This window comes from Poecilia latipinna, unplaced genomic scaffold, assembly GCF_001443285.1.
Source record: "Poecilia latipinna isolate Pla-1442-1.1 unplaced genomic scaffold, P_latipinna-1.0 Scaffold1881, whole genome shotgun sequence".
NCBI classification, from domain to species: Eukaryota; Metazoa; Chordata; class Actinopteri; order Cyprinodontiformes; family Poeciliidae; genus Poecilia; species Poecilia latipinna.
In genome coordinates, this window is record NW_015114497.1 from 154085 (window position 1) to 165297 (window position 11213).

General features: G+C 37.7%; 2 protein-coding genes across 3 annotated transcripts; both read right to left on the bottom strand.

Annotated features, from left to right (window-relative positions):
• Positions 1–287: 287 nt before the first annotated feature.
• abtb1 (ankyrin repeat and BTB (POZ) domain containing 1) lies at positions 288–5291 on the bottom strand. Of its 2 annotated transcripts, XM_015015094.1 has the most exons (12): positions 5048–5291; positions 3885–3947; positions 3733–3788; positions 3472–3616; positions 3185–3344; positions 3050–3095; positions 2765–2881; positions 2499–2611; positions 2318–2416; positions 2062–2229; positions 1539–1739; positions 288–1231 (listed from the first exon to the last, which is right to left on the bottom strand). In XM_015015094.1, exons 1-12 carry the CDS (start codon positions 5101–5103, stop codon positions 1025–1027), a joined length of 1431 nt encoding a protein of 476 aa, XP_014870580.1. In that variant the 5' UTR covers positions 5104–5291; the 3' UTR covers positions 288–1024. The 2 variants fall into 2 exon arrangements, with proteins under 2 accessions (XP_014870580.1, XP_014870581.1); XM_015015095.1 differs by lacking the exons at positions 3885–3947; positions 5048–5291 and having other exon boundaries at positions 3707–3788.
• An 860-nt stretch (positions 5292–6151) lies between these two features.
• On the bottom strand, positions 6152–10790 carry LOC106934906 (deoxyribonuclease-1-like). The gene is made up of 9 exons (XM_015015067.1): positions 10710–10790; positions 10290–10378; positions 10108–10194; positions 9915–10027; positions 9567–9679; positions 8688–8845; positions 8493–8589; positions 8219–8330; positions 6152–6748 (listed from the first exon to the last, which is right to left on the bottom strand). The coding sequence occupies exons 1-9, from the start codon at positions 10788–10790 to the stop codon at positions 6636–6638; spliced, it is 963 nt and encodes a 320-aa protein (XP_014870553.1). The 3' UTR covers positions 6152–6635.
• Positions 10791–11213: the final 423 nt, after the last annotated feature.

Consider the following 11213-nt stretch of genomic DNA (forward strand, 5'->3'; position numbering starts at 1 on the left):
ACAAATAAATTGCAACTTTAGCATCTAGTTCTTGTTTTTAAAACTGATTAAGTTTATTGCATAATTCTTCCCTGAAAGAACAGTAGAAATAATTAAAAGCCTAAATTTAATATGACAGTCATGCTGACAATTGTAAATAAACTTCTAACCAGCATAGTAAGATGAATGTCTAAGAGACTACTAAAAAATTTGATTTAGTCATTTATGAAGCCAAATAATAATGCAAGTTCTAATGCAAGACCTCGAGAAAATATTTTTACAACAGGAGATAAAAAAAAAATAGACAGCACTGTTCACAACTTTTATTTTATTTACTTGCTACACACATAAGGCAAAATGGGTTTGCTGGAAAAATAAGCTCCATGTTCAACTGAAGCAAAGTGTAAGAGTGGATTAGAGGGTGATATGTGTAAAGATACCAGAGGGAATCCCACAGTTCGAGCAGTGAGGTGAAGGAGAGCCACAAAATACTTTCAAGTAACCACAAAACACAATTTAATAAAACAGAAGACTAACAGGACGTTATCTGAACTAGTAAAGGGAGGAAAGATTTTTTTTTTAACCACATTGTTCTGAAATGTGAGAATTAGAGCAATACATGCTCTCCATGTTGCCTCTTTAAAGCATTAAAATACAATTTCTTGACGTTTTACATGATACACATGAAAAACGTTAAATTAAATCTAGCTGCTGCAGATCATTTTAATTTCATGCATGAATAATGCAAAAGTATTCTGTTATTAATATGTCACCCTTCTTCTTCTTCACAGCCAATCTCAGAGTTTAATGTCAGTACGAACCAGATAACTTTCCTCTTGTTTGGTAAGGACTTCCTTTGAAATGAGCTAAACTCCCCAACAACCACCTCCGTTCACATACAGTACAATCTGTGCCATACGCTGTAAATGAAATAGAACCTGCAAACATAAAGATGCATATGTTTTTCTTCTCACCTCACTAAAGATTCCCTCCAAACACGACCTTAACATTTCTGCACCAGATAGAGGAATCTGATGAACTCTGCTCAGCAGTCAATATTGATGCTGGAAAGCAGCTCCTCCAGAGCCTCCAGCTTCTGATTGGCCTCCTCGATGGCGCTGTACGTCTGCACGTTGCTGGCGATGTGGAAGCGGATGTCGTCCACCAGAGGGACAGAGTCCGTCTCCTGTCGCTCCTCCAGCGACGCAGCGTCCTCCTTTATCATCTCGGCAAACTCGTCCTTCTCCACCAGCTGTGGACAGAGATGGCAGGTACACAGGCGTGAATGCATCTGGAGGAGGAACTGGATGTGTCTGACCTGATCATCTAGAGCTGCACCATAAAGCATCACAGTTCTATTTTTTTTTATATATTTTTCTGTTTTGCCTTAAGTAATTTTAGATTCATCATCATTTTATCTTTTTCTCAAAATGACCGTCAGCTACTTCAGACCTCGCTAAATGAATCAAGGAGTAAACATTACAAACCACAGTCAGTAACACCCAGGTTTGAAATCACAGGTAACTGAGCCACGATGAGGGTCACACAAAGACGCCTACCCGCTCAATGATCTTTGCCATGAACTCCGTGCACTGATCCTCCAGCCGAGAAAGACGGAAGAGCTTGGCCGTCTTCCACATGTGCAGGACGTTGTCCTCACAAATCGCCTTGGCGAGCGTCTTCCCGCAGAGACGCTTCAGCCCCGGCAGCAGGTACATGTCAGCCACGCACAGCACGTCAAACACGCTGTCCATCGTCAGCTGGACGGGGAAGAAGAACCGATCAGCGTTAAAGATGAGCGCATTAAACGAAAAGTGTTGACAATCCCGCTGAATGGAAAACATCACTGTTGTGGTAATTTAATAAATGATTTTTAAACTTTTCAACATTACATTAATCCACTTCAACAGATAAATGAATTTCCTGAAAAATAAAAATCCTATGTAGAAAATGGCATAACTACACTTAAATTTGTCTGATAATAAAATTGGGTTGATGATTTAAATCGTTTAAACCAGAATAAATGGATCATTCTTTTTCACAGCACTTTAAAAGCTTCCGACTGTATTCACACACACACACCTCTGTGTCATCAGTGTAGATGTAATACATGATGTGAATAAAGACTTCATGGGAGATGTTGTGCAGCGTTATCACCGGGGTGCTGGGCTGCGAATGCAGCTGCTGGCCCTCACTGAAGTGGTCCTCCAGTAAGGCCTTAAAATAATCACTGCGCCCGCAGAAAAAAGCCTGAAAACACACATTATGAAAATCTGACATTACCAGAACAATAATTTTAGGGTTTGGATTCACGTTTGTGGGCTTTGAAATTCCTTACCTTGTGACATAAGAAATCGAAACCCTCCACTCTGAAACAGATATCAGGGTAAGTAGGGAACAGATCAACCCTATTAAAGGGAAGTTCACCAAATCCAACCTGGGGCAAAAAGAAAGAAGAGTATGTAAGTAGCAGTTGTTCTGTGTTTAGCATCAGGATTTCACTGGGTTTAGCGTCTCACTCTTAGTTCAGTGGGTAGTGCACAGTCTGCCAACTGGGCCATCTCCTCTTGGAGCTGACAGGTGTGAGGCTCAAGGCTAAGAACTTTGACACAGGTTCCAGGCTTGTTGGACACTTCCAAAATGACAGGAGAAGAAAAAGAGACCTTTTCAGATTATAATTCATGGTGAACCAAAACAATCAAAGCTCCAGAGGAGAAAAAGAAAGAGATAAATCAGCAATATGAATTATGAACTACACAATGCACATATTAACTAGCAGTCTTACCAAATTCATAGACCTGTTTACATTTATTCTCCAGTTCTTCCATAAGGTCTGCCATCTTGCACTGCTTAGCGAGTCGCCTGCAGTCTTCCACCAGACTTATATCAATATCCATTCGTCCTGTAACATTATGAAACAACTAATAAAGTTCACACTTTTTTGTTAGGCATTTTTTTAAATTAGTCTAATTAGAGTTAAGTAGGTTGTTTTCTATTTATTTCAGTCTCTATTTTCTTTTGTATTAAAATATAGCATAGATGAAAAAAGAAAAGAAAAAAAAACACTCACCGGTATAAAAATATTGAAGAATTGCTCCAAAGGCTGCAGGATTGATCTAAAATCAAAACAGTTTTTGTTCCAATAAAATAAAGTTGATCACTTGAAGGAGACAAATTTATTTATTTAAGTAAAATTCTACATTACCAAGGGATGTTTGAGGGTTATAAGGTTCTTTCCTTTCCATTTTGTCTCAAACATTTCGGTGAAGTACTCTGAACGTGCGCTGAGAACACACCGGTGAGCTGCAAACATTTGTCCATGAACCAGGAACTTGACATCACTGTGCTGACCTTGCTCTAACAACCTGAAGGGAAACAGCAGGGATATGTTTTATACTAAACTGTTTTACCTTTGCAAGCTTTAGGAATATATTTGTGTTTTTTCCCCCCCCAAAGTTAATACCCTAAAAAAGAGAAAATCTTCACACTTACATGTGTAGGAAGTAATTAAAATCATTGCGCTGCATGGCACGGACGCTGACGCACTTGTAATCTTTGAGCAGGCGTCTGATTGAGTCGTTCAGGGAGCCATACACACATCTTTCACCATCGAATGTGTTGGCTTCACACTTGGCCCCTGGAAGTAAATCCACACAAAAAAAAAACAAAAAAAACAATCAAAATCTAGAATCCTTCAGCAAACATCCTTTTATTATGAAAATCTCACTTTATCCAGTGAAAATTCAATTTTACCACTAGCCAACAGGTACTGGACCAGCTCCTCGTGGCCACAGAGGCATGCATAGTACCTACAGGAAAAGCAGCTCTTTTTCTTAGGATACTGTTATGATAATGCTTTGTAGTAAATAGCATTAGAATAACTGCAGGTCTGCAAACATACTTACAAAGGTGTGCTGTCCCACTTATCTCTCACATTGAGGTCCACATCCCTTTGTTCAACAAGGTACCTTAAAGAGAACCATAAAGCCTGATCTGTGAGCATATTCAGTTTACCATCAGTCCTTATCCTCCGTTTTAAGTCAGGGAGAGGTTTTATTTATAGGCAATAAAACAAAAGAATTTATGAAAAAAATTAATCTGAGACAGACAATACAATACATGCAACAAAGTAATGTTTCTTTGCAAGGAAAAAAAAATCTAAGTATTTTGTTTGAAATGTCTATTTTTATTTGTACCACTAATCTGAAATTCATTGCTATGAATGTAATTTCTGTATAATTATTACTATCATCATCGTCATCATCATTACTATTATTACAGGTAATGGTCACATAGTTTATATTTTAATGATAGTCTTTTTATATGTTTTACGGTGTGGACTAGGAGAAGGATTTACTATTCAGTTGTATGCCATTTTGTTTATTTTGTCTGGGTTCTTTTAACATGATCAAAAATAAAGTATTTTCCAAACGACACTACACAGTAAAGTAGTACTAAATCCATATTTCACTCTTATTTTACCCATAAAGTAAAATTACATCAGCAATAGTGACTTAGCTGTGCACGTTGTTAGTATTCATCTGATGGGTGAAAATGTCTTTCTAGTTATTTATAAAGCACCTTAAAATAACCGAAGGTCCACAAAGTGCTGAACTTGTACACAATATCAAGAAATCGATACGTTAAACACAGTTGAAATAGGCAAATTAAGTTAGTTTAATTAGAGTAGAACGTGCAAAAGGCTTAAGCAAATAAATGTTTTAAGACAAAAACCGAAAATGTATCTTATAGAAAAAGACTTAATGCTGTATATCGCTGCAAAATACAGCAAGCAATATTAAAGATTTTAATGTTAAATACTGCACACAAAAACTCTGACCTACAAACGTTAGCCTGACAAGCTGGGTCATCGGTGCTAATGTTAGCAATCTTCCGCTTCTGGTTCCGAGCAAAAACATCGTTTAACAGCAGTTAGCGGGACAGGACAGGGCTAATTATTTATTTTTCTTTTATCGCACATCTATGTCAGGTGTCAGCCTGATGAAGCAGATGCTTGTGAAACAATGTTTATGCAAACCAAAACGACGTTAACAGAGCCGCTGGTTACCTGACTCTACAAATGTCGCCCTTTCTGCAACTACTAAACAAGTCGTACACATCCATGGCCGCCTCGGAGTTCTCGGTCCTCTGAAATGCATTGAGACAGCCTGTCTGCCGGTTTGGTGTGGCTGCAGGTGGAGCTCGAAGGACGAAGAGAAAGTTGACAGTGTCTCACACCTTGTTGACAAATCGCCGCTGCTGCCTTTTCGAAGCCTCTGTGTTTTCGTTAAAGGGGCCAGTCACGTGACTACCAAGCTTACTTTAGTTGACTTACGGAAACGTAGTAACCCGAGAAGCCGAGACAAGAACAAATGTGAGATGTGTAGTTAATGCTACGGTAATGTTACAAATGATTTCGACATTTTTGTACATTTTTATTTAAATACTAACACAGTATTTTTTTTACAAGAGTTAATTTAACTGACCGAGTTTTTTTCTCTCTGTAATTTGGGAATATTCGAGCTAACTTGTGTAGCTTGAATGCAGCACATGTCAATGCGTTCAATCATCCTCAAAACAAGATTTAAAAACACAATTGTGCAAAGACAAAAAAGATATAGGTATAAAATATTGACTATTTATTGTTTAAATATATTTTCCTTTTTTATCTTTATTTTTCTTGCTGTTTTGTGAACAATTACAAATGAACGTGATCAGAACATTATGCTCAGCAGTTTGTTTGGTGACTTACAGCAAAAGTGTTAACTTCAGCTTGTTTCATGTGGTCAATGCAGATGTCCCAGCAAACACATAAATTATTTATATGTTTTGCTTACAGTAAAGGAGCATGTTTACAATAATTCATGGTCACTGGCAGTGGGAAGACTGTGTCAAGATTATCAAGAACATCAGGCGGTCTTAGAGGAACTCAGTCTTGGGAAATATTGGATGTTTCAGCATGACAATGATCCAAAGCGGTAGTCCTGTCTTAAATCTAATATAAAATCGGAGAAGGGAGCATATGGTGATGTCAAAGTGATCTGCAACTTCAAACACCTGAAGCTCATCACCAGAGATGAATGGATAAAACTACCAGTGAAAACATTCACAAAGTTAGTCAGTAATAATGAGACATGTTTGGGTGCTGTAATAGTCATGGCTATCATAAAACTTTAAAGACATGACACTTTTTGACCAAACGTGAATTAAAATATATTTGTATCTATTTGTAATTTAAAAATGAGATTTTTTATTTATTTATTTATTTTTTGTTTAATAATAAATTTAAATCCAAATCTGCCAGAATTAGGAATAATTTTGGGATTAACTGTATATTTCAACTTTGCAAGCCCACTTTATGTTTCTAATGCTTTAAATCAAACACCCCATGATATGTATTTACTTACAGTAAAGGCACTCTGGGAAGTACCACCGTAAAGCCAGTTGAGCATTCTCTAAAAAGCACTGAACTGACAGCACGCAAACACATACTATAAAAGTAAAAAGTATTTGAATAAAAACAATAAAGAATCAGAATAAAATACACTAAATAGCCAAACAAAATCACAAACAATTTGCAAAAACCATTTCAACACATATGTTCTGGCTACATACTAAATGAAACAGTGGTATTTGAAATCTTCTAGTCACTTCGTTCATTCAACTGAGGCAAGTTTCTTTTTCAGATAGGAGATCTGAAGCTGAAGCTTTTCTCGCTGCAGCAGGAGGATTTCTTTCTGCAAGCTCATCACTTCATCCTGCAAACTCCCTTAGAACAGAGAATACAGGGAAAACATCACTGTGATTAGAAAGTTGTGTTTTTATTTTTGCTTTTAAGTTCAAATGCATTTACTATTTTTACTGGTTTTTATTATCACTTATACTATTAAGTCAAAGTTACCAAATGTATAATCGGTTTAATTTATCTTAATTTCTGGGTTAGTCGTGATCAGAAAATATGAAAAATATGATCAGCATAGTGACAGTGAAGTCCTGTCAGATCTGACTGAACACAAAGGCATGCCGTAGCACTGCAAAAGAAAAAAAATAGGAGCTTGTTAGGCAGCTCATGTAGTTCCTGGAAAGGCTGCGTGGAAGGACTGGTAGTCTCCCAGCAATGTAAAAAAAAATACATCACATTTCTGATTAGTTTTCTTTGTTAATTTCCACGTAATAACCTGCGGCAGCAAGTTGATTGACAACTACACCATTTTCACAACAAGCTGAATCAATCAGCAGACAAGCGCCTGGTATGAAAGGCCCCACTTCAGTACAGAAGAGATACAGAGCAAAAATAAATAATATGCAGATTTTTACTGCAGTGCAAAAAAATTAAAAGTGTTTTGACAGACGAACAATAGTTCTTATTATGAGCAATGTCCTGTTGTTCTGCTCAACTTTTATTTTCTTTGCAACATTTTGTGTCCAAAATAATCTGTTTCTTTTATGAAAGGTTATCAAACAAGATAAGGTCTGATTCCCTGAGACTTTCAATTCTTTGATAAACCATGTTCTTTTGACTGAAATCATTCAAACATGGACCTAATCCAAACTAATTTTTTTTGTCTGTTTCATTGAGGGTGTCCTATTCAAGAAGTACAAGAAATAACTGAGTTTATAGCATATAATGTGTTTTTATTGCCCTCTCATTTTCTCTGTAGTCTTTAAGTTAAGTAAGGCAAAAGTATTTCCTTTAATAAATACTTTAATTCCTTTAATTAATAGGAGATATTTTTTGCTTAATCTTTGAATTTTTAGTATACAAATGCAGAACCTGAAGGAACTGGCTTTTACAATCACTTTGAACCTGTGGCGTTACCTCCAGTCCTCACAGGTCAGTGTTTTGTGTCTATTGAATTTAATGGTTAATTTATATCCATTGCAATGTCATCACATTCTGCAGGGAAATGTGAACAACCTATTTGGTGTGTAGAAGTGGGGAAACAACTAAAAATGCAACACAGCTGCACTCATTTGGACAATGTGATAACACAATGATCTACATCTATCCTCAAACTAATTAATGCAACAGCAACTTTTAACTGAACACATCACAAATCTAAATATTTTCCAAGTTAAAACACACTCCCAAATTCCATACATATTTGAACTGCAGCCTCGCCCTCAAGCACAACTGCAGAAGTTCAGAGGAAGCAATCATTAAGTAAATATTCATTTAGCTTCAGTGACCTTCCTTTTAACACTTAGTAGTCATAATAAATTACAATTGAATTGTTACCTGTTGCAGCTCTGCTAACTGATCCTGTAGCGTTTCCACGTCTTGCCAGCCAGAAAGGAGACGCACTGATTAATTCGACCTCAACCGGATAATGATCGCTGACTCTGAGCGCCTAGTGGAGCATGTTTGCACTAAGTCAGGAATATTTAACTAAGTGTTAAATATTCCTGTATGAATATTTAACAGGAAAAGTATTTTCCTGTTAAATATTTCCTTATGTAAAAGCTTTTGCTTTTACATAAAGAAAAGCTTATTTAAGCTCACCATATCTCACCATTTTATCTGTCAGGTTAAACTCTTTCTGGAAATTAAAGGCCTTGGCAGAGTTTGGCACTATGGTTGCCAACAGATCATCTCCATACACAACAATCCTGCATAAGAAATAAGGTTTCTTAATTGAGCTTGGGTATTGAAGCTTGTGTTCCAAAGGCACAATGCCTGTCATAAGCTCTGTAAAAATAAACCTTGCCTGTCGTAGGTGTGATTATTTGTGGTCACTGAAGTTGTATCCACATCATCAGCAATTAGCCAGTGGAAATTTATGTCACTGCGTATTCGAATGTTTTGCATTTCCTTGTCGGTGACAGAGGCACCGTCTGCTCTGAAATCCCCCAGGATCATTACGTTCTAGAAAGAAAGGGAAATAAAAGTAAATAAAACCATTTCTTGCAGAGCTCTATGAATTATTAATGCCCTCTGAAATTTACATTTTATCATATTACAAACACAAATTTCAATGTGCTTATTGGTTGCTTTTGGTGATAGATCAATCCAAAGTAGTGCATCGCTCCTTCATCCTTACGTTCCTTCCCTCGGGGGGGCGGGGGAGGGGGGCGCCGATTTATGTTTTAGAATCGACCTGAATAATGTGCAGTTGCGCCACTGCCTCCGCCTCTTGTTTGTTTTCAGATTTGCCCTGGTTTGGTTCCATCCACTTTTGTATCAACTCAAACCATCTGCCCTGTTCATGTTAAAGGAACAACTGACCTCACCTGTTTGACCTGTTCACAAAACAAATGGAAAAGAGATCCAAGACCTGCCATTAAGTGTTTTGTGGAATGGGTTATGGTGTTATTACTTCACCTTACGTTATCTTTGACTTGTCTACTGCATCACTTTGTCTTCATTACACTCTTAGTTAACTAATTTATACTGAGGTTAAATTACATGTGGATTCTGATTAGGTTTCTTGAGTTTTAGAGCTTTGTGCTACTTTGTCTGATATTATTGCATCATAGAATCCCCAAAAGGTTTGTGGCTCACTGATGTGAGGTAAATCTCACATCAGTTAGCAGCACTGATAACGCCGTGATATGGCAGTTTGTGTCAAATGAGCTCAAATTCTTACATCAGTTTTCCATTTGTCTCTGACCATCAGGAAGACATCATACAGCTCATCCAGTTCTTTCTCTGAGTCCTGAGGTGTGGCACGAACTGGGATCAGCGCCAAATCCTTCAGCACTGCAACAAATATGTAACATTCATGAAACTGCACGTGTGGCAGGAGAGAGCACAAACCTGACAAACTTGCTATTTCTCCCTTCTACTTATACGTCAAAATAAATCTCCTTTATTCAAACAGGAGAGACAGACGCGGTCATGCAGCCATGACTCAGACAAGCAGCAGACTCCACTAAATCTTGGAACTCTGACAACGCTGCCTGTTTGTGTTAAAAGACGAGCTGCAGAAGCTGACCAGTGTTGTGAGGTTTGAAGTAGAGAACGTAAGGCTCCCTTGCGAACGCATCCACATCGTTCTCCTGATTGTCTTCATACTGATAGGAGTCAATCAGATCCACCATGTCATCCCTGAAAGTTGAATAAATATGTCTCATTTAAACAGCTCTGTGTTGCGGCGCTGAGACAGTCGACACGGCGACGGCGTTTACCTGTAGAGAAACATAAACTGCTCCTTGTATCTGGTCCTTCCCAGGCGGGCGCTGAGCTGCAGGGCGTAGTGGTGGGACGTGTTCACCCTGAGACACTCTCAAAGGACGGCCGGTTATTTTTCTACTCTCAAAGGCTTAAAGTGAGTTTGGCTTAAAGGGCAAAAATAAAAACATACAGTCACCTGTTCAGTTCTGCCAGGAACAGCTTGATGGAGGCCCCACTCACATCCACCACCTCCAGAATAACTATGATGTCATATCGAGACACGATCTATAAAAGGCAAAGGCTTCTGTTACAATACAGGATCTACAGTGGAATAAAACACACTCAGGCTCTGACTAATGTGTGACATTGATGGTTTCTATTTATTTATTTATTTGAAGGTCTTCATAAAGCATCGAAACACTATCACTTAATTAGTTTGAAGAATTTTCATTTTCAGATTTAAAACTACTCCTGGCTGCTCTCCAAAAATGACAAGATTTTAAAGGCTCTTTGTAAATATAATTGTGATTATGTGATGAGTTGATCACAGGGTCCCTGCTGCCTGATAAAACACATGGAGCTTCTGAAAGTAGCCATGTCTGATTTTTGTTTTTACCTTAACAAGAGTTGACAGGACATCTGGGTCTGAGACTTTAGTCACTCCAAACCTCTGTGCGTTGAATGAAGCAATCTTCATGCCTGACAAGAGATAGGGAAACAGTTTTCTAAAACATACATTTAAAATTATGCTTTTTGAATCCCTAACTTGAATTACCTCTGATAATGTACACACACTATATAAATGTCTTCTCCTCAGCAGCAGGTAGTACTGGTATCCAGCATTAATTTGTATCCAATCCCATGAGAAACTTATGTCTCTACCGTTTTTTTTTTTGTTGTTGTTTTTTTTTCATTTTTGTTTTTTTTTTTTCAAAGGTAGACAGATGATTGGTTTGTTGCCATCACGGGGACAAGAGGGATCATTTGTACTGAGCTAGTACGTTTTGACAGCAAGTGGTCAGACAGGTTATATTGTTCAGTTAATGGTGATTAGGCTTGGTTAAATTCAAAGTCACTGTGCAAAGAAGAAATGTTAAAAAAGAAAGGAACCTCACCTTCC

Excerpts from the sequence above, each read along its gene's own strand:
- abtb1 (XM_015015094.1), bottom strand. The coding sequence starts at position 5,103 with ATGGATGTGTACGACTTGTTTAGTAGTTGCAGAAAGGGCGACATTTGT. Across the intron at positions 2,882-3,049 it reads TCTTCAATATTTTTATACCG|GACGAATGGATATTGATATA; the intron begins GTGAGTGTTTTT and ends ATAATGTTACAG. Across the intron at positions 1,232-1,538 it reads TGGCAAAGATCATTGAGCGG|CTGGTGGAGAAGGACGAGTT; the intron begins GTAGGCGTCTTT and ends CTCTGTCCACAG.
- LOC106934906 (XM_015015067.1), bottom strand. The coding sequence starts at position 10,790 with ATGAAGATTGCTTCATTCAACGCACAGAGGTTTGGAGTGACTAAAGTC. Across the intron at positions 10,379-10,709 it reads TCCTGTCAACTCTTGTTAAG|ATCGTGTCTCGATATGACAT; the intron begins GTAAAAACAAAA and ends TGCCTTTTATAG. Across the intron at positions 8,331-8,492 it reads TTAACCTGACAGATAAAATG|GCGCTCAGAGTCAGCGATCA; the intron begins GTGAGATATGGT and ends ATGCTCCACTAG.